The sequence below is a fragment of the Rhipicephalus microplus genome, chromosome 3 (assembly GCF_043290135.1).
Source record: "Rhipicephalus microplus isolate Deutch F79 chromosome 3, USDA_Rmic, whole genome shotgun sequence".
Taxonomy (NCBI): Eukaryota; Metazoa; Arthropoda; class Arachnida; order Ixodida; family Ixodidae; genus Rhipicephalus; species Rhipicephalus microplus.
In genome coordinates this window covers 127,074,273-127,096,150 of record NC_134702.1, presented here as the reverse complement: position 1 = coordinate 127,096,150, position 21,878 = coordinate 127,074,273, and the positions used below count along the sequence as shown (strand labels likewise).

Below are 21,878 nucleotides of genomic sequence, written 5' to 3'. Positions count from 1 at the left end.
AAAACATGCCGCAGGCGTTGAAGGTGCGTTGAGAAGTCCGGAGCGAAAACGACGACGTCATCGAGGTAGCACAGGCACGTGTGCCATTTCAGGCCACGCAGGACGGTATCCATCATGCGCTCAAAGGTGGCAGGCGCATTGCACAGCCCAAACGGCATGACGTTAAATTCGTACAAGCCGTCGGGAGTGACGAAAGCGGTCTTCGGTCGAGCGTCCTCAGCCATAGGTACTTGCCAGTACCCTGAGCGCAAATCTAGAGATGAAAAAAATTCGGCTCCTTGCAGGCTGTCAATCGCGTCATCCACACGCGGTAGTGGGTACACGTCCTTACGAGTGATCTTGTTGAGACGTCGGTAGTCCACACAGAACCGCACAGAACCGTCCTTCTTCGCGACGAGAACGACAGGAGATGCCCAGGGGCTGTTAGAGGGTCGAATAACATCGCGGCGTAGCATGTCGTCCACTTGCTCGTTGATTACACGGCGTTCTGTGGGAGATACGCGATATGGACGTTGCCGTAGTGGTGGTTGGGCGCCTGTGTCAATGCGATGCGTAACAGTGGATGTGCGGCCGAGAGAAGGTTGAGAGACATCGAAAGAAGAGCGGAATTCTTCCAACAGGGCCAGAAGCTGGGAGCGCTGGACCGGCGTAAGGTTGTCAGCAATGGAAGAACCAAATACATCAGCGGATGATGAAACAGATGTAGAAACAGCACTAAGCGTATTGGAACTTCGGCAGTGCGTGTCATCAGGTTGATCCATGACTTGTGCGTCTTCGATGGGTTCCACGCTGCCGAGACATTCCCCTCGCACCAACGTAACACTGTACGGGGATGAGTTCAGAACAAAAATAGTGGTGCTGCCGCGAGTTACTTGCACGGTCGCGAAAGGAACCAGCAAACCTTTTCTGGTGAAAACACAATGAAATGGTGAGAGGAGTGCAGCGGTGTCTGAAAGACTTGCACAGTACGCCGACACCGCCGTGGACGAGTTTGCAGGCACTTGCGTGTCGTCCCTGACGAGTAATTTGCTTGCAGTAGATGGACTGTCGGCCGGCGTCAAAGAAGAGAATGGTGTTAGCTCTATTTCTGCTGGTGCGCAATGAATGACGGCGTCATGGCGGGAGAGAAAATCCCATCCTAGGATGACGTCGTGAGAGCATGAAGGAATTATGATGAATTCAACGGCATACATCACGTCCTGAATCATGAGGCGGGCTGTACACATCGCTGTAGGGTGAATGCTTTGGGCGCTGGCTGTACGGAGGGAGAGCCCGGAAAGTGGCGTGGTCACTTTGCGCAGTAATCGGCTAAGCTTTGCGTCCATCACGGATACGGCGGCTCCAGTATCTACAAGGGCAGATGCACGAACACCATCCACAAGCACGTCTATCACGTTCGATGGTCTTTCCTGAGGGCTTCCGCAGTTCGACAGCGTCGCAGCCCTTGCCTCGTGGACTGCGACGACTAGTTTTCCTGGTCACCCTCTAGTGGACGTGGCCGCATCGGCGACAGTGAGCGACGTCGCGGAGAATGTGAGCGGCGGGTAGATGGAGCGGGGCGGGACGACGGTGACGTAGGTGGCGGTTGGTCATAAAAGCGGCTCGATTGGCTGGGAAAATTGGAGGCGACTTGCGGTCGCTGCACACGATTGCAGTAGCGTGCTACGTGCCCGACGCAACCACAAGCAAAGCAGATGGGGCGATTGTCCGCAGTGCGCCATCGGTTCGCGGGTCCCATCCATGTCGAAGAACGCGATGGGCGAGCCGGCTGCTGATATAACTGCATAGTGGGCGGCACACGGGGCACGTGGATGACGTCGGTATATGTAGGCGGCACAGTTTCTCCGAAGGCCTGGGGTCTGGCGATGGTTTCGGTGTAACCAAGAGGGCCAGTCACAGGAATCGGTGGGGGTGGCCTGGCGACAACTTGGGCGTAACTGAGTGGTGTAGATACTGGAGGGGGCTGGTGATATTCTGGAACGACCTCCGCGATTTCCTGCTGAATGGCTCGGCGGAGGGGAGGCAGAAGTGTGCTTGACGACTGTTCAGCACGTTGCGGGGAAGCAAAGGCCAGTAAAGAGACCTGGCGGGCAACTTCTTCACGCACGAATGACTTGATTTCAGCAAGCAAGGCGGTGTGGTCCGGAAGTGTTGACAAGGCCGAGAGATCAGCGTCACGTGAGGGTGGTCGACGGGTCATCGAGCGCTGCCGTCGCAGCTCCTCGTAACTTTGGCAAAGTGTAATGATCTCTGCCACAGTGCGAGGGTTCTTGGCCAGGAGCATGGTGAAGGCATCGTCGGCGATGCCTTTTAGAACATGGGTAATTCTGTCGGCCTCTGACATGCTCGCGTCCACTTTCTTGCACAAGTCAAGAATGTCCTCTATGTAGCTTGTGAAGGACTCACCGGTCTGCTGTGCTCGTTCACGTAACCGCTGTTCGGCTTGGAGCTTACGAACGGCAGGACGGCCGAACACGTCGACGACGGCGGTTTTAAAAGCGGACCAAGTGGGGAAATCGGATGCGTGGTTGTTGTACCACATGCCGGCCACACCCGCGAGGTAGAAAACCAGGTTGCCGAGTTTTCCTGCCTCGTCCCAATGATTGGGGACGCTGACGCGTTCGTACATAGCAAGCCAGTCCTCGACGTCGGTGCCATCCGCGCCGGTGAAGACAGGAGGGTCCCGGATGCGGGGAACACCGGAACATGGCGTCGGCGCAGGAGGAAGCGTTTGCTGTGCGGCGTCTTGGTGCATGGTAGAAGGCACGGTGCGGGATCGTAGCTCCAGGGGCATCAAATGCTAACCGAAGGTGTTAGAAGGGCCCAGCACTCTCCACCAAATTGTTGAGACGTTTATTGGCGGACTGTTGTCGACGATGCTTGACAGTGACAGTCAATGCGGGTACCGACTCTCTGCACGAGCTGCTCTCTTCTTGCTAAAAAGGGCAACCCACTAGAAGGCGCTGGAGAGGACGACCCACTGTTCGAAGGCTTCACCACAATATATATATGAGATCTAACAGACAGTAATGCCAAGGAATGTACATGGGAAGTTATTAGAACCAATGGAATGTAAAATAAGAAGAAAGAAAAGTGGATGAAAAAATCACCTGATTATTATTGTGTTAAAACACGGAAAAACGAGCCTTTCGGTATACACCTCTTTCCCTTATTTCATTAAACGAGGGTCTCGTACTGGCAGACTTGGTGTCATTAGGTTGTATACGAGGGACCATTATTCAGCTGCCCGCTCATATTAAGTTCACGTGCTACGTGACGCCAAACATGTGCATAAAAGAGTGTTTTCACACTCGTCGCTTGGCTTATAGATGGCGCTGACTGTCACTCCTACTTCTAAATTCACATATAAACCCAAAAAAGTGGATGGAGCGAAGGCCGCTGGGGTAGCTCAGTGGTTAGAGCATCGAAAGCATTATTCAAAGGTCCTAGGTTCGATTCCTGCCCATGGCTGGTTATTTTTTCATCCACTTTTCTTTCTTCTTATTTTACATTTCATTGGTTCTAATAACTTCCCCTGTACATTCCTTGGCATTACTGTCTGTTAGATCTCATTATTATTGTGTTAAAACACGGAAAAACGAGCCCTTAGGTATACACCTCTTTTCCTTAATATATATATATATATATATATATATATATATATATATATATATATATATATATATATATATATATATATATATATATATATATGCCCGCTTTCCACTTTTCTTTCTCCACATTTACATAACGATTTGGTCTAATAACTTCCCCTATAATTTCATAGGGATTATTGCCTATTAGACCTCGAATATATATATACATATATATATATATATATATATATATATATATATATATATATATATATATGTATATATATATATATGTGTGTGTGTGTGTGTGTGTCTGTGTGTGTGTGTGTGTTTGCCTCATGGTGATAATAATTTCAGACGGGCAGGTGTCTTGTAAGAATCTTGTAAGAACATTGCCAGGAAGTCTTAATTTTTGAGCTGTCATTCTTCTGAATGGGGGTTCCAGCTACTCTTTGAAAAGGCAAGGGTTCTGGCGCCCCAGCCTAACGAAGGCAATAGAATTGTATGTGATACGGCGACGATCGCTTGAAGCTGCTGATTGAGCGGGCCATCGATAGTCATACTAGAAAAAGAATTGGCGTAGTTGATTTCTTTGGCACGTAATATTTAAGAGTTATCACTTGTTTTCTTGCAGCCTCTTAGTTTTGTTAGGGTTTAGCTCTCGGATAAGCATGTAATATATTCTTCCTCCGAAGCCATTTATATATTGCCATAGGAAATTACCATGGCTCCGCGCGACGCGGACGTCGGGAAACAAGAGAAACGCTAACGGCACGACTACGAGCGACGAAGCCAGCCGCAATGCACGAGCCGGCCCTGCATACGCACGGTGCTCAACCGAACGGCCAACGCGCGTGAAGAAGAAGAAAGCAAGGGTGCTCGAGGCAGAGGCTCACGAGGACTACCGACCTTCGGATCTTCTTGACTGCTGTGCGTCGTTCACTTTGAGCGCAAGTTCGCCCTTAATAAACCGTCTAAATAGAACATCCTTGTTGTAAGGCTGGCACATTCATTACAATATGACATCTTAGTAATAATAAATTACTTCAACTCCTGCACTGGTTCTCGTTATTAATGTGAACGTTGGCTAGCTATTTTTGCGCTGTAGAGAATAAAAGTTACTTTCATGCCGTAAAGTGTCCCAATTGTTAAAAAGGTAAAATAGAAGCACGCTGTTTTTTTTTCAATTAGAAGGTGACTGCTTCACAATAAAAGAAATCAGCAATCTCACCAAGAAAAGGACCCAAGTAAGAGAAAACACCACTTAACAAACGTGCCATTTAAGTCACCTGCTATAGCATCTTCACTAATCTTTACTTAGCAGCGAATACATTCCGCTCCAAGAGTACCTTCCTAGCACATGAGGTCTTGGAAAACCTTTGGAAGTTATGAATTAGTGTGGATGAAAGTTGAAATAATTTACACGAAATGCTTGCGGTACACTCGAAATTTGTTTTTCAAATCAGGCCCTCAAATTCAGAAGAACGATGCTGACATTTTTTAAACTCTATAATCGAAGTTCTTTTGCGAAACTTGATGCCGATAATTTGCTTGTAGATCAAAAAGTAATTCATATGTTTATGGTTTACTGTTATTTTATCCTGCTTCTTTTGTTAAGTCGTGTTATCATTGAAATAGACCATAGAAGTGATAGCTGCGTATAGCGTATAGCGCAAAGATACCGAATCGAGGAGTACCTCAGAAAAGGTGTCGGGTCCCGGCCACTTGAACGAGCTACACACATAGCTGTAGAAATCTTCACAAGGGTCGGCAGTTGGGTTCAGCTTCTGACGCAGCCACTGGGCCAGGTAGTGGCATTGTTCGGTCATACAGACGGTGGTGTTGGCTCCAGGTGATGGTGAAACAGTCTCCGGAATAGGTGTCGTCGTCACCTTCGCTACAGTCGTAGGCATTACTACTGTCGTCTTGGTAACCAGAACACGTGGCGTAGTCTCCCGAACAGTCGTCATAGAAATCGGGACACTCGACGTGGTCACACTAACAGGCGTTGTAGAGACCCGAAGACGTGTGTTAGTCATAGGAACCGGTGATGTGGTCACCTGAGTAGGGATCGTAGTCAGACGAATAGCCGTCGTAGTCAGCTGGTTAGGTGTCGTCTTCACCATAATAGGCATCGTAGTTTTTCGAATAGTCGTTGTAGTAAGTGGGACACTCCTCGTGGTCACTCGCACAGGCATCGTGGTCACCCAAACAGGTGTCGTAGGGACTCGAACAGGCATCGTGGTCACCTGAGTAGGAGCCGTAGTCTCCCGAACAGTCGCCATAGAGACTGGAACACTTTTTGTTGTCACCAGGAGTGGCGTCGTAGAAACCGGAGCACGCGTCGTGGTCAGTTGAACAGGCGTGGTGGTCACGTGATCAGACGTTGTGGTAGCTCGAACAGTTGTATAAACGAGAGCACTCATCGTAATATTGATTGTGGCAGGCATTGACCCTTTAATCACTGGTACGACGATACCATCACCCGATGATCCAAGTGAGCCGGGGGTGCGAGATTCTGATCCTGGCTCGCCCTGTGTAATAAGCAATAGAAATGAATTTCTTCCAGCTGGCATAAAACTGTGATCAGCAGGCGTTATAGGCAGTGACTTTTTTTATACTAAATAATTCTTAAACGTGAGTGCTTGACTGCAGGCCCCTGTCGTAATCCGGCGTACTGGGGGCGGCTATGACAGACAACTACGGCAGACAAGCGTACGCCGTAAGGAGCTTCACCTCTAAATATTACACGTGAGTGGAAAGAAAAGTTACACCATCTCCCGCTGAAAGGAATTATGTACATATGCAGAGCAGCGGGCGCTAACGCTTACGCTGAGGTTAGTGTTTACGCTAGCGCTTATCGCTGCTGTTTGCTTTTAGTTAACGCGCAAGCTGTGCATTTTCATATATCGTCAGTGTTAGAGCTATCACCCGCTGCTTCGCACCTACACACAGATGGTTCTGTTTAGAAGAAGTTGTAATTACTATTTTGAGCGTCCTCCATCATTTGTCGAAAGAAGAGAAAGCGATTTAGAGATGAATTGGATAATTCATTGCAAATAATAGACCACGTGCTTCGCTATATTATATGATACGCGTATTCTCGGGAGCCTGTATTCATCGATCGCCTCGTTTTGTGACCATGCTCCAAAGGTAATGCAGGGTCCCTTTAAAAAGTACGTCGTTATCTTCGGCCCCTATTATCCCTATCTCCATGGAAGGCCGTGAACTCCCCTATTGGCGCCAGACGAATGAAGGAAAGTTTCTTTCAATGGTTTTGGTGACATTTTTCGACGTTAACACATCTTCCTAAACTACACGTGTATGTTTCGGGGTTGGAGTTTAGTATTTTTATTTCAGTACAACTCGCGCCACCATTTAATTGTCAGGGGTCGACAAAGGAATTTATTGATATCCCTAGCAGCTACTATTAGGTCTGAAAACTGTAGCATTTTGAGCCTTTGCTAAATGCTGATCCACCTTTTGAGGTTTGCTAAACCCGATGTAGCCAGAACAATGAAAGCGAATACTATGAGCTTCAACCACGTGTCATGCTTGACTATAAAACTCGCAAATATTTGGCTCACTAAGTAAAAAAACGATGCGCCTCACAATTTCGTTAAGACTTAGCAAGCCTGTCTATATAGGTATCGTATGGTATGACAGACTTTATTGGAGTCCTCAAGACCTACCCTTAAGCTAACGCACTTCGGCATCGGGGGCTTGAGCGTCAGCCTAACCACCGTATTTCTGGTCTTCTGGACGACCTGTGCGGGAGGGAAACCTCGCTGTGACTGGCTCATCACCACCAGCCCTAACAGCCTGTGAGAGGCACTGGACACTGCCGTAACACATGTTCATAAACTATTTATAATTGACACTCTAAATATATCCAACTGCAATCAATGACGGTCCACACTACTCCGCATGAAGAAGGCCAAATTGCTTTAGCTAAATCACGCATTCCCACGAACTCTCAACTACGCTTTTGTATACTGTCGGGCCGACTGGCCCATAACTGCAGCACGCACGGTGGAAGGAGGTCTCCCTTTATGACCAGGTCGATCCTTCAGCATCTGAAGCGAAAAAGAGGACTCGGGCAGTTGTGCAGTCACATACGCGTTTTCACGTGTTTAAGGTTTCGCTCATTCCCTTCACTAGACGTTCTCGCTAGATCAGCAGGTGATATTCAGTCCGGGATGTTGGCGGAGCTCACATACCCGCAACCGCCCCTCCCGAATCTACTCTCGGGCCGTCCTGTGCGTGGCATGGTCGGTGTAACCCAATGGCCTTACCGACGGCCCTACCAAGGACCCCTGACCCATCCAGCCACCACAATTTCTCCGCTCCGTCAGCCTTCACGTCACGGACCAAGGAACGTGAGAGACGCACACCGGGCACCTCGACCCAAGGTCAGTCCGTAGCAGCCGCCACCCACTCTAGTGCAGGAGGCGCAAACAGGAACAGTGTGGAGGTCGGGGTCTGTATAGACGTCAGTGCCTAAGCAGACCAGGACCCAGCCGCCCGGGAAATGACCGGGCCCGGCAATGGTGAGCACATACCAATCACCGGCCCACATTCTACCGCCCCCCGGGGTCCTCTCACTTTACGCAGGTCCTGGAAAGCCTACTGCGGCCCCTGCGTGGACAACGGCTCGTATTCAAGAGCAGCCAGGCGCGTCGCAGAGGCGTCGACGCCAGGTGTATATATCTTCAAATTATCCAGCCACCGGTAACCAGAACAACAGGAAACTTTCGGCAAAGCAGCATATGCCCAAAGAGATAAAATAAAGCCACGTTTCTTCCCACCCGGACAACTACCAGAGAACCAAGCTACCACCGCTCCTTCAAAGTGCTCCCCGGCTGATAACAGCCACGATTTACTATAGAATACGCTGAGGGATTTTCCGGCTCTCGTCACCCACGCTGATAAAGCCGTATTGGTGATGGTTTTCATTAAAGTAGTAAACGTCCTGGCACTTTTAGATACTGGCTCAACTGTTTTTGTTTGCAGGGATCGCCTCACGAATGTTTGCGAGATTAGAGCCCTAGCATATAGAAGGGTAAACACTAATCTGCGCGTTGCTTCTGCTCATGCCGTCTCTGCTGCACTCGAAGCTTGTTTAGTGGTTACATTCGATGGGCGGAAATTTCGTCAACGTCGTCTACTCTTACCCGGACTTTCCTGCCCATGATTTTGGGACGAAATTTTACAGCCAAAATGCGTATCGTGCCTGATATCCGTACGGGCACCTACAGCTATAGCATCACTGAAAAACAGCTGACGTTTGTGCCTACTTCACCTGAACACTCGTCTGATCTCCTTGCAACAACTGTGCATTCGTTCTTTGAGACCACAGACGACTTCTTAGTGTTATCGAATACTTCAAAGCGCCATCATAGCTAAAATTTAAAATTGAAAGAGCCCTATAGCGCTTTGCGCCAATGTTCACTAATGTTCCCGGCAACGTCAATGTATTGGAACACAGGATCGACACAGGTGACGTATGCCCTATCCGTTTCAATCCCCGTCTCTTAAGTGTACCCAAGCGTGAACTTCTGGACGCTGCTTTTAAAGAAACGCTCGACGCTGGGAGCTGTAAGAGCATCCAACAATGCATGGGCGTTACGATATGTTTCAGCTCCAAAGAAGGACGGCTTTACGTGATTGTGTGTTATGTACCACCAGTAAACACCGTCACGGTTCGAGACTCGTACCCCTTTTTATCAATCGGCTCTGTTATGTACTCCGATGGGGCCGCCAAATTCTTCACTACCCTTGACGGTAGCAAAGGATTTTTGCAAATCCTGTTAACTGAATCTGATGCTGAGAAAATGGTATTTACTTGCCAAAGAAGACTGTTCGAGTTTACGAGGTAACCTTTCGGATTGTGCAATCCACCCGTGACATTTCAGCGCGTCATAGACATTGTGCTCATAGGCGCCCAATTCAACTATGCAGTGGCCTACATCGAAAACGTGGTAGTCGCTTCGGAAACCTTCGACGAGCACCTGATTCACATAGCCACCGTATTGCAACGAATGCAGGAAGCAGGTACTACTATCAACTCCAAGAAAGTTCAGTTGGTCTCAAAGAAAATCAACCTTGTACGTTTTATTGTCCAGCAAGTCACAATACGACCAGATGAACAGAAACTCCAGGCATTACTGAATTATCCACCACCAACGGGCGTCAAGAGCCTGCAACGGTTTTTTGGGTATAACAGGCTTCTACCACCCCCTCATTACTCACTGCGCCGATCTCGCAAGGCCGCTTCACGAGATCTTGCACAAGGGTGTACATTGGTCTAGGACTAACGTGCAGTAGGCAGCATTCCAGGCTTTGTTGGAGGCTATCGCCGATACATAACGGCTGTGGCTCCCTGATCTAAACTTACCCTTCTTTGTGCAGACCGAAGCTATATAATATGGCCTTGGAGTAGTTTTGCTCCAGGAACATCAAGAGATGCTTTATCCACTAGCATTAGCGAGCCACATGCTCTCGGGCGCATGAGGAACTTCACCATAACAGAGAAATAGTGCCTTGAAATTGTATTCACGATGAAGAAATTTGACATGTACCTGGACGGAGCTTCATTAACGATTCAAACCGATCACGAGGCACTGTCATGGCTGTCGAAGCTGAAAAATCCATCCAGTCATCTGGCCCGGTGGGCTTTTTCACTTCAGAAATATAATTACAAAGCGGAGTACAAGAAAGGCTTTGGCAACAAAGCGGCTGACGCGCTTTTCCGAGCGCCACTGCCTGCAGATGGCGAACCAGCCACCAACGCCCTGATTGTGACAATGCCTGCAGATGCATGAGGAACACTGGACTCATGGCAGAAGTTTTTTTGACGCTCACAGAAGCGACGACCAGTGCAATCAAATATGCAGGGGCCTGGCCGTCACTAGTGCCAACGGGAAAACATGGTCCACAAACACCTATCGCAGCTACTTGCAAGCCGAGGACGGCCTGTATCTGCGTTATGTACCTTCACTTGATATGCATGAGGGCGAGCTCCTAATATGCATTTTCGTTCCTCGGACTCTACACAGACTTTTCTTGGCGTACTTTCATGACACAGGCTTCGCTGGTCACATTGATGGCAGGAGAACTTTTCAAAAGTTGTGTCGTGTCACCACATGGCTGCACATGAGAAAGGACGTGACCTCACACGTTCACACTTGACCTACCTGCCAGAACGCAACACCGACAAGACCGAGGCAAACTACCAGGCCTCAGGCAATTTGTGGAAAGCGAATACCCATTGGATATCGTTGCCTGTGATGCAATGAGCCCATGTCCCAGATCAGCAAAGGGGTGCCGATACTTGTCAGTAGTCTCTGACTCTTTTTCGAAATGGGTAGAATGGTACACGTTACGCTGGCTGGATTAAAAAATAATTTGATAATGTCTGCTGCGGACGTTCACTCTCTTCGGTTTTCCAAAGCAGCTAACAACAAACTTCACATATTTCACAGGCAGAATATTTGTGGACACTCACAAAGTTCATGGTGTGCACCATGAAAGAACGACACCTTACCACCCTCAGGCATACGTTACTGAGCACGTCAAAGAAACCCAAAACAATCTTGGTGGCTTTCACTGACCGGCACAGGAACTGGGTTGCCCGCGTACAGGAAATGGCATTCGCCACGCGAACAACAGTGAATCTTTCAAGTGGATTCAATCCGACAGCTATATTATTAGGTCGCGAGCTTAAATTCCCCATCGAACAAGTGCTCACCTATGACTTCGAACCACCACGCTGCAAATACACAACATTCGAACAGAATCACCACGATGCGAGGGTCCCTATACGTGATTGCAAAGCGAATTTCTAGGTTAGCATACCTTCTCAAAAACAAACGAGTTTGTCGGGTAACAGGCCCTGTAAACGTGTGTGACCTCAAAGTTTATGACGAGCACCCACTAGAGACGTTAACACATTCCCCCACTATCGTCGACGATGCTGTCCTGCTTATGTATTGCTTGTCAATCAGAATGTGGTGCTTTTTTGTTGTCCTCCTGTAGTAATCTTGCGTGTTGCAAAACACCCGCAGCATGTTCAGTGCCTGCTGGCCAGCGACAAAGCACAAAGCGGACACCCGTCATGGAACACCGCCACAGGCTGCTGTGAACACCAACCGCACAGTGTGCAACGTGCACAGTGTGCACGTTGCACACTGTGCAACCTGTGGGACAAAAACAGGCCACGAAAAAGTTATGTGATGTGTGACCTGCGCGCCAGCTCCATTCGGTGCAACTCATGACAAAGGCATGCGGCAAGTGGAGATGTGTTGTAGTGCCTGACAAACTGCGTAGACAGTGACATGCCACTAATAGTGAATTGTGGTGCCCGAGGAACTGCGCACCCTAAAACGAGACTGCTTCGTAGTTCACTTTTATTGTGCACTCTAAGCCAAAACGGAGCAACAGGGGTATAGGGGTTGCTCCTTTCAGGGAGCAATTGCATTGCCACTCCCATTACTGTCCTAAAAGGAGTAACTGCAGAGGGAGGAACCGTTGCTCTCCTTTCAGTTCCTCCTTCGGGGGATGAACAGTTACTCCCTCCAGTTCCTCCCTGCAGACCAACAGTTACTCCCACCAGTTGCTCCCTGCCGACCAACCATTACTCCCACCAGTTGCTCTTCTAAGAGCAACAGTTACTCTTTACCGTTCCTCCCACGTGTTCGCAGTTACTCTCTGAAAACCAACTGCACATGCTTCCAGTTACTCCTTGGGGAAATGAGTATTTATCTCGAGTATGCTTGTCACACGCTTAACACATGGCGAGAGCTCCTTGGAAGAGCACTGCTTGGGTGCTTCTAACACAAAAAGTGGACAATATTGAAAGGAAAATAAATGCTTTATTGTTCTTTTTATGAGGCGACGTTTGACCACACGTAAAAGTAGACTTCGCCACACCACAACCAGCACTAAACAAACACCATATTACATCAAAGGTTTTCTGCGTCATCCGTGGAAAAACAATCTTGAATTTCTAGCATAGGGCAGTCTGTGTCATCATTGGTGAGAGAAGGGCAACTTCTCCAATTCTGAAGAACTCAAGTTTCGCAGCTGATGTTTCCATTAGGCTAGCGCAGCAGAACGTCACCGCAGGCATATGTGAAGCATCTCATTGCTGCAAGAAAAAAAAAATAGAAGTGTGAGGTTAAACATGCCAGAATCAATTCATAACAATGAGTCACACACACTGCAGCAGCGCTTACATTCTAGGATGTCTACTGCAAAACGAAATGTGAAAAAAAGGAAGGTTCGGCCAAACGTTACTTGGCAAGCCATATAAATGCTGATGTGGTAGACGCTCTTCACATGATGTCTCAGACAGCAATATTCTGGAAGAAAATGTGCAGCACCTCAACAAGGCATATTTGTAGTAGCTAAACATACCCTTAGGTTCAGTTAACTTGTTTCCTATACACAGCTGAGTGACATTTCTATGAGCCCATTCACCAATGGGCATTCTAAATGAGGTCATGTGTGTGGCAAATAACACGTACTATCCGCTCATGTTAAAATACTTATTTAGCTCGTGCACAAAGTTGCTCTTGATTCTACTGTTCTATCATACGCTGCTGCGTCTTGAATTGTGCAATACCTGTAGGCACAAGCCAAGCATGCAAAGCCTGCTTGAAAGCAACCATTTGCAGAGGTTACATGATAATCTTCAGTATATTTCTTTGTACCTGACGCAAACGGCTGGACAAAACTATAGACAAATAAATGTAGACCGTGCTACCTTCAAAAAATGCTTTAAATTTAGAAAACTAGGGTGCATTTGTTCACTCGGTTGACGAGTCACAGCCACGAGATATGTAAACGAAGCAATATATCTTAAGGCATGCACAGATATTCTGATTCGTTGTTTGACAGTGTCACAGATAGCTTGCCAATACATGTATATTTGAGAGCAACAAGAACTAAAGCTTTTATTAGTTCAACGTCTTGTTGGTTCACAGCCAAACAGGTTACTGCTTGTTAGACAAATTGGAATAAGCGCACCATGGTTTCCAAAAAAAAATCATTATTAGAAGTTAGCTCCCGGTGTGAATGTCTGCCTATTTATTTTGTACTGCCTTCTACATGTGCCACAAAGACATTTGTTGAGGATGTGCTACCAGTCAAGCCAAGATCGCATACTTGGTTAATGTGATGGAAATACAAACATTAGAAACACTGCCACCTCTAGTAAGAGCATAACACTTCAATATCTTGGACTAGCAAAGAGATGCACAAGAAAGTTAAGCCCACTCTTGCGGAACTTTGAACGCGAATATTTCAGAGTGGGGGAGGTCAACATGCTGTGGCACTTTTAAACCCACGAAACATCTGCAGAAAACAGGGTAAAGGCAAGTCAAGAAACACTGTTATGAAGGCCTGCGCATGGACAGCTTTGTGAATCTAGGCCCAAGTGTTATGCTTTGTGCAAGCCAAAATCCATGTAACTAGGGAAAGCATACTTTTAGGAGTACCAGCGTAAAGAAATCTTGGCAGTTGGCTTTTTAGTACAAACAGCAATCCCTGCAATGAAAACATAAACATTTTATCTTAACGGTAACAGTGTGAGCACACACACGGGCCAGCGGAGCCATGTCGAATTGTCAGTGCCAGTGTAACCATGTGGCATAATGAACTATTCTCTGGCCAACACATGCACAGTTTGCCCCTAAAAAGCGATGCTTTCATATACGTAGTACAAAAAGTCTGCACTTACCAAAATTCACTTGCTTTCTGTACTTTAGCATCCTTGGGAGCATCTTTATCTGCAGTATAACCAAATTTGTGTCATATCACTGAAAAAAAGTAACAGACATGCATCAAATATTGTTTCATTTGGTAGCAGTGAAGTCAGGTTAAGAACAGCCAAGTGGGAATCAGCCTGATTATGTGCATGCAGCAAATCCCAAACGGCGTTATTGAGGTTGTCGAAATTTTCATCGATTGGTATTAACGTCGATATGTGACTTCAACGGCATGCCAAGTTTTCACAGCGCATAAAGATTTCATGATGCAGAATAATGACAGCGCTAACGAGAACATACAGCATTTATGATTGTCTTTTACAATATTCAGTTTTACTAAGGTTTTGCATCACTAAAGAAATCTGAAAGATTTGGGTCATTCCTCCTCCAATTGTTCTGTCAATATGTAAACTGCTTGCTTGATGGTGCGCTTATAAAATAGTACGTTCAGCGCAGAGGTGAAGCAAGTGACGCAGTGATGTGGGCAGATTTTTTTTTTTTAGGCGTGCGGGGAGGGGGGGGGGGTCCGCTTATCTGAATAGGCCGGGCAAGCGAATATGGCCGTCAATTTGGGCTCCCTACGCCCGGCCTAAAAAAATTCTGTGCGCAACCGCCTGGCTATGCCAGTGAAGTGATGCGACAATGATTTGTTCACTTACTGATTTACATACACTTTACATCTCTAAAAAATGCGGCCCAAGGCCCCAACACTCAGCCGTTAACATTACATAAAGCCAATGGTAGAAAAGTGCCAGTATGAATACAGCTACAACCCCGCCCCAATGTTTTTTCAAGCGAGGTAGTGTTGCGGAAATGAACTTTTAACTGCAAAAGTACACTGGCACTGCAGTGGTGACAGGGGAAGCAAGATGGTATGCAGGCGGTAATCGAGGTAATTTAGTCCGATACGGCTAGCAATGGATAAGGTGAATAAGAGCAAATCATTTCTCTTTCAATAGCGCAACCACTCAACAATGTATTGTAAGAGCATTAAATGTTGCTGGAAATGCCACTCACCTGCACGCTGATGCATGCACAGTCCTTTGTCCGACGAGCGAACAGGCTTGCAGATAGCTGAAGACGTATTTACGATGTGTTTGTTCCACCCAGCAGCAAAATCCACAACTACTTCGCGCTCCATAAAGATAAATATACACTAACCTTCATGACGAATAAGTAGAAACGCAAATCTGCGACACACACACACGATCAAAACATAGCTCACAAGCCCGCACGTCCATGTGCTCGCCAACCACAGACCATATGAAAATGAGTAAGTAGTGCGAACGCGAACCTAGTTGCGCCGAAAAAAAAAAACGTCGAGCAGTGGCAGCACAGGCGTCAGCGCAATAATTTCAGTGTGTTCTCCTAATACAATTATAAAAAAAACTGAGGTACACTAAAACTCATAAATGAATATAAAAAGTTGAGTGTAATTTTTATTTAGTGCTAGTCAACATAAACACTGAATAAAAATTACTTTGTAACTTACATCGGTTGCTACACTAGTGCCACAATTGTCGTGCGGGCGCAGATGGCGCAGATTTGTCATTCTGCCCTCAAAGTACACGGTGAAGCGTGCTACTAAGTGTATAGCTGATGAGAAGCGCGTCTGGGTCCGCTTTTTTTTTCTTCTCTGATATATCTGGGCGGGGGGGGGGGGGGGGGGGGCTCCTTATGCACGTGTTTCGGTGCTTGATCGACTTTGACGCCCTTACTTCGCGGACGAACGGCGTGTCTAGGCTTTTTTTATCGTTGTTTTGCACGTGTTTCGGCGTTCGGTCCGCTTTGACGTGCCAACTCTCCATCCTGCTGCTGCGTGTGTTAGGTATTTGCCGTACTGTATTCTCAGGCCTTCTGTGTTCAGCCAGCGCTGCTATCTTATTATCTACGGATGCTAAAATAAATCACTGTTTTGGTTTGGTGAAGTTTGGCACACAGAACAAACAATAATCTGGCCCATGAATATCAATGTGGGCGGCATGCATATTTGTGTGCGGTGTCCTGCCGGGGAGTAACCGTTGCGTGACGAGAGCATTTACAGCGGTTCCTCCTTCCGTTGCTCCCTTACAAACTTAAGATGAATACAGTTGCTCCCCCATTCTCGAACAAGTCGGCCATCTTGTTCCGCTTGGTCTTTTCGGAGAGTAACAGTCGGTCTGAAGGAGTAAAAACAGCCGTTGCTCCCATTTTGGCCATTTTTGGCTTAGAGTGTGGTGTTCATTATTGCCTTTAAACACTCAGTGGGGGGGGGGGGGGGGAGTGTCGAACTGATGGGCCCTTATCTGCAGCATGCACAGTGGAAAGACAGCGAGCAGAGCACATGCGCACCGCACATGCGTGGGACAAGCGTCAGCATCTGAAAAAATCGCCATCCCACGTACATTGGGAATCGCTGATATGTGAAGCACGAATAAGAAAGGTTGATATGTCACTTTAAAATCAGCATCATGTTGCGAGGTGGAGGTAAATGATGCCGTACATAACTTTCATGTCATGATTGTCATGTTTGAATGTGTCGTTTACTTTCGTCATTTATCACGTCACGTAATACCAATATTAGTATACGTGGAACTAGCGAAACGGCCACGAGAATGCCATTAGCGTGGTATGTTGACATGTTCTTACATGATACGCATGTCAGAATTATCATGTTTTCACCAGTCATATATTTCGTCATCGATTGACGTCACGTAACACCAAATTCGTTATATGTGGAGCTAGCAAAACAACCGCGAGCGCATCATGAAGGGTTCAGTATTTTTCAATGCAGCATTGACGCGCGCGCACGCTGGGCACAGCAACGCTACGTTAGAAAAAAAGGCGGCATATCCACAGAGGGAATGATGGATAGTGGGGCGAAGCATCCATCCGTTCTTTCGTTCTTGCTTTAGTCCATTCATGCGTGCATCTGTGTGGCCGCCCGTGCATCCATCCGCCCGTCCGTGCGTGCGTCTGTTCGTGCGTCCGCATGTTCATCTGTGCGTCCGTCCCTGCTTTTATCCATGCATCCGCTCCTGCGTCCGTCCATCCGTTCGTGCAGTCATCCGTGCGTCCGTCCATGCATCTGTCTGTGTGTCCGTTCGTCCATCTATTCAACACTCCAAGTAACACCATCTCGCATTTTTTTATCATATATTCCTCAAATAGAAGCACCGCCATCCAGCGGAAATTCCAAGCACTGAACGAGAGGAGGCGTACGCACACTTTCTTATGGCTTGCGCTTCGTGTCTACTTCCCACCTTTAACCACCTCGAGTTCACGGTATATACTAGTTCACTGTATTCATGGCACTGCAGCCCAACGCTCGCAAAACTCTTATAAAACCAAGGGGGTTATGCCCAGCAAGTATACCGTAGCAACCCTTTCTTGTCTTCTGTGCGTTGTTGAACAATAAAAAATTCGCAGAGTGCGCGTTTACTGAAAGCCGAATTCTCCTGTCTCTTATTCCCCCTTAGTAGCCATTGGCATGTACATTGAGCACTATTTTTTTATTTTTCAACAACGCACAGAAGAAATCTCTCACCAGCACCTCCTTGGAGGTCAAAATGTTATACTTGTTAGAGACTACAATGGCTACGAGGGACGAACGGGTGCCGCAATAAAGAGCTACGTCCCTAGAATAAAGTTATACGGTCATGGCATTAAAATGTCCGAGAATTTTCAGTCATGTCCACCATGCCGCACATGACCCGCTGACGTCGCCGCCAAGCTGCAAGCTAAGTTTAGCCACAGAGAGTCAAGTCGAAGTGCTCGCCCTTTTTTTTTCTGCTCTCGTGTCAAGATTGCTGCATCTTTCGCGAACGCGACTGTGTTCACCAGACTTGACTCGATGGAAAACTAATACAGCTTTACACGGGGAGAGCGTTCCTTGTTTTCTGCATTGCTGTGGCAGCCAACGACACAATACTTCGGACCTCGCCAACGCTTCCGTGGGGCCGCTTTTTACATCGCGGAAAGGCAACTTCGCAGAGCGAGCATTTCGTTTTTGCGCTCAAAGCTGACGGCATGGCACCTAGTTTCGCCGCACCGACTGCAGAACGCGTTGCGCGGGAGCGTGTATTGGACGCGTTCCCGTTTCGGCAAAACACACTCAGTCGCCTGCGAACTCTCCCGCGTGTCTCCACAAGTGTTCCGGATCTCGCCGCCAGAGCCAGGCGCGGCACTGTCATTGCTTCGCTAACTTGAAGTTCAGTCCCTTATACGTGGAAACACAGACTTTTCGTTCGGTGTGCGTGCATAAAGTAACACTATGTGACACTTTCACACGCATGTAATTTAGTTTTTTGTATAGTGAAGTAGAATATGATAATTTGGACGGCGCAACCAGCAGGCCGTGGCTGCTGTCTCGGCCGTCTAGAATGACATCGATGCCCGCTAGGATTTCTCGCGGCGCCACTGTGCCTTTTCCTGTCATGTGCGTGTGCGTGTGCTTTTCATCAGTGCGTGTGCGTGAGTATGTGTGTGGGTTTTGCGAATTGAGCCACCGCCACCTGAAGAAACTTCGTCAAGGCCTGGAAGCTCTACCGCATATATCAACGGGCAGCCGACGCTGGTTGTGTTGTGCGCTGTGGTGGCACACATCGCAACCGACGCTGGCATTCGGCAGTTCGTTCGCTTTGGCGTTGCAGTTTTTGAGCATTATGGTGCTTGGATGAGAAACGACGAATGTTGCATCGTTCTGTGTGCTGTCGGGCTCTTCAGAGTTGTGATGTGCGGTGCTTGTGGTTGTGCTCGGGTTCATTGGTGAGTGACCAGATTGCGAGCAGCTCCGGTGCCAAGGAAGTGTTATGTCCACATTTCTGTGGAAACCGTGAATCTAGGTCGCGAGTGTATGTATTGTATTTCTGACTGACCAAGGCGCACAGAAGGCATAGATACGGGCTATCATAAGGGAAAGTTTTAGCCCAACAAAACATGAAAAAAGTAAATATACTGATTTTCAATCGTTTCTTGTATTGAGTTGCATCTATTACCGTGTTGTTTCCATGTTATTTCGTGTCAGTATTATCTTATGCGCGCGTTTTGAGGGACGCGTACAGGCCAATACCATAAACGGGAAGCCTAATGCTGCCACCTTTTTGTCATTCGCAGATGTTCTAAATATTTTTTTTAGCCCGAGTGATGTCGACTAGAGAGTCAGCGACGGTGAGAAAGCAAACCTTGCGCACACAAGACGCGCTTTTTATTTTTCTGGTCCGTGTGCACGCTTCTCAACAAGTGTTCTCTCGGTACAAGTACCGTGCCCTTGTGGGACGTGAGACGCCAAAGCGAGCGAAGCCGATGGGCATCTCTTGCAAGCCGGATTATTGCACTTAAAGGCTCATTCACACCAAAGGCGGCGCGGCAAAGCGGCGAAGCGGGATTTCCGAAGCGGCGAGAGCGTGAACCTGTTCAGACCGCATGCCTCCTTCTGTGGCCGCGTTGCAAAAGAGGCGGGCATCTCGCGATTTTGTGCACGCGTTGCTATGACGTGTCAGTGCTTCTCCGAAACGTACACCCACGCCAACGCCACACCTCCACTGCGTGGCGTTCTGATTGGCTGCGGCAAAGCGGCAAGCCTCGGCAGGCGGCAAAAAATTGCTCCGAGAGCGATCAGCCTTGCCGCCTGGTTTTTCTCCCGCTTTCGCCGCCTGGAATGGAGGTTTTTCCCGCTTTCCGCGTTGCCGTCTCGCCGCTTTGGCCGCCCCGCCTTCGGTGTGAACGAGCCTTTACAGTTCTAATAAGCTACTCTACTGCACGTGTGGGGCAATCTGCTACGTTCTTTCACCAGTATACTGGTCTGTACTTAAAGAGATATCCCGCACCAACAAACATGTAGCTCGCGACATGTCTAAGCAGAGAACGGATTCTCATTGCTTTGCTCCCGATTGCCGAATCGGTTACCGGGGCGCTCCGAAGGCGTTGCTTTTTGTAGCTTCCAGGGATGACGATCTCCGCTGAAAGTGGAAGCGCAACCTCCAGAGGGCTGACAGGCCTTTGACAGAAACTTCAGCGGCGTGTGAACACCATTTTCAGCCAAGATACACCCTGCGCGAATATGTGCACGTTATAAATGGCAGTGAAGTGCGTATTCCCCGAAGAAACTCCTCACTGGTTCTTGATGCCACGCAAACGTTTTTGCCAGGTAGTGCACGAAGTAACTAACCTCGTAATTTTACATTTGCATGAACCACGAAGCAAACGCGCGTTAGAAGTAACCACATCCGCAGCTTTGCAGGAGTCCGCAACAGCCCGACAACGCAGCCGAAGCAGGCATGAATGGATGGATGGATATGGCTGTACCCTTTAGATCGGGCGGTGGCTAGCGCCACCAAGCCGTAATACTTAATGAACCAAAAGCTAGATTTATTATTTTTTACCTTTGAATAGCGAGGTTAAGGATTCGTACTTTGTAGTGAAGGGTTTAATTTTTCACTCATGCCTTGACATTAGCCACCAATCAGATAACCTCCTTCTAGTTATTTCTACCCGCTTAAAGTCTATTTTGCCCCTCCCCCCTGTCCCTAAACCCCAGTGCTTTGAAAAACTGTGCGCCATCATCCTGAACTATAGGGTGAAGCCCTTTACAGAACACTATCAAGTGTTCGGCAGTTTCTTTTTCCTCTACACCCGCACTGCAAACCTTGTCTACCCCTTCGTATTTGGCCCGATATGTCTTGGTTTGCAACACTGCCGTCCTGGCCTCAAACAGTAGAGAACTACCCCGAGTATTATCATAGATCTTTTTCTTGGCAATTTTCTGCTTAAAAGTTCGATATATCTCTAGTGCGGGCTTCTTAATCATGCCAATTCTCCACATATCGGTCTCAGCTTCCTTCACCACACACATGAAAAGTAGCAACGGTTCCACCTGGTGGCATCCGCGTGAAAGCTGACACCGTAGCCAAGCCGGTCGCGCCACTAGATCATAATCTAGTTCACTATAGATTTAAGTGCAAAGCGTTTCTTAGCGAACTTCGACGACTTTGATTCTATCTATCTATCTTTCTATCTATCTATCTATCTATCTATCTATCTATCTATATATATATATATCTATATATATATATATATATATATATATATATATATATATATATATATATATATATATATATATATATATATATATATATATATATATATATATATATATATATATATATATATATATATATATATATATATATATATATATATATATATATATATATAGTTATAAACTTCGAGAATAGTGCAGTATAGGAAACAAAACAATAAAATATTTATTTAATCCTAACAGTTTCGGCTGGTGGACCAGCCTTCTTCGGAGGATGTAAGTGAAATGATACAAGTTCCCGTAGCAGAGGGTCACCCTCACAGTTTAAAGACCCTCCAAAAAAAAGAGAGGGTGACTGTGAGGGTGACCCTCTGCTACGGGAACTTGTATCATTTCACTTACATCCTCCGAAGAAGGCTGGTCCACCAGCCGAAACTGTTAGGATTAAATAAATATTTTATTGTTTTGTTTCCTATACCGCACTATTCTCGA

General features: G+C 47.2%; 1 protein-coding gene and 1 long non-coding RNA gene across 2 annotated transcripts in view; both read right to left on the bottom strand.

Moving 5' to 3' along the window:
- LOC142803914 (uncharacterized) overlaps positions 1–21,878 on the bottom strand; it is a 47,695-nt gene that overhangs the window by 12,958 nt on the left and 12,859 nt on the right. The window contains exon 3 of the mRNA XM_075890204.1: positions 5,294–6,130. Within this exon, the coding sequence (XP_075746319.1) occupies positions 5,294–6,130 (837 nt within the window). The remainder of the gene's footprint in view (positions 1–5,293; positions 6,131–21,878) is intronic.
- Positions 12,450–16,031, bottom strand: LOC142803913 (uncharacterized). Its single transcript, XR_012894366.1, has 2 exons — positions 15,383–16,031; positions 12,450–14,416 (listed from the first exon to the last, which is right to left on the bottom strand). It is a non-coding gene; the product is annotated as an uncharacterized LOC142803913 (long non-coding RNA).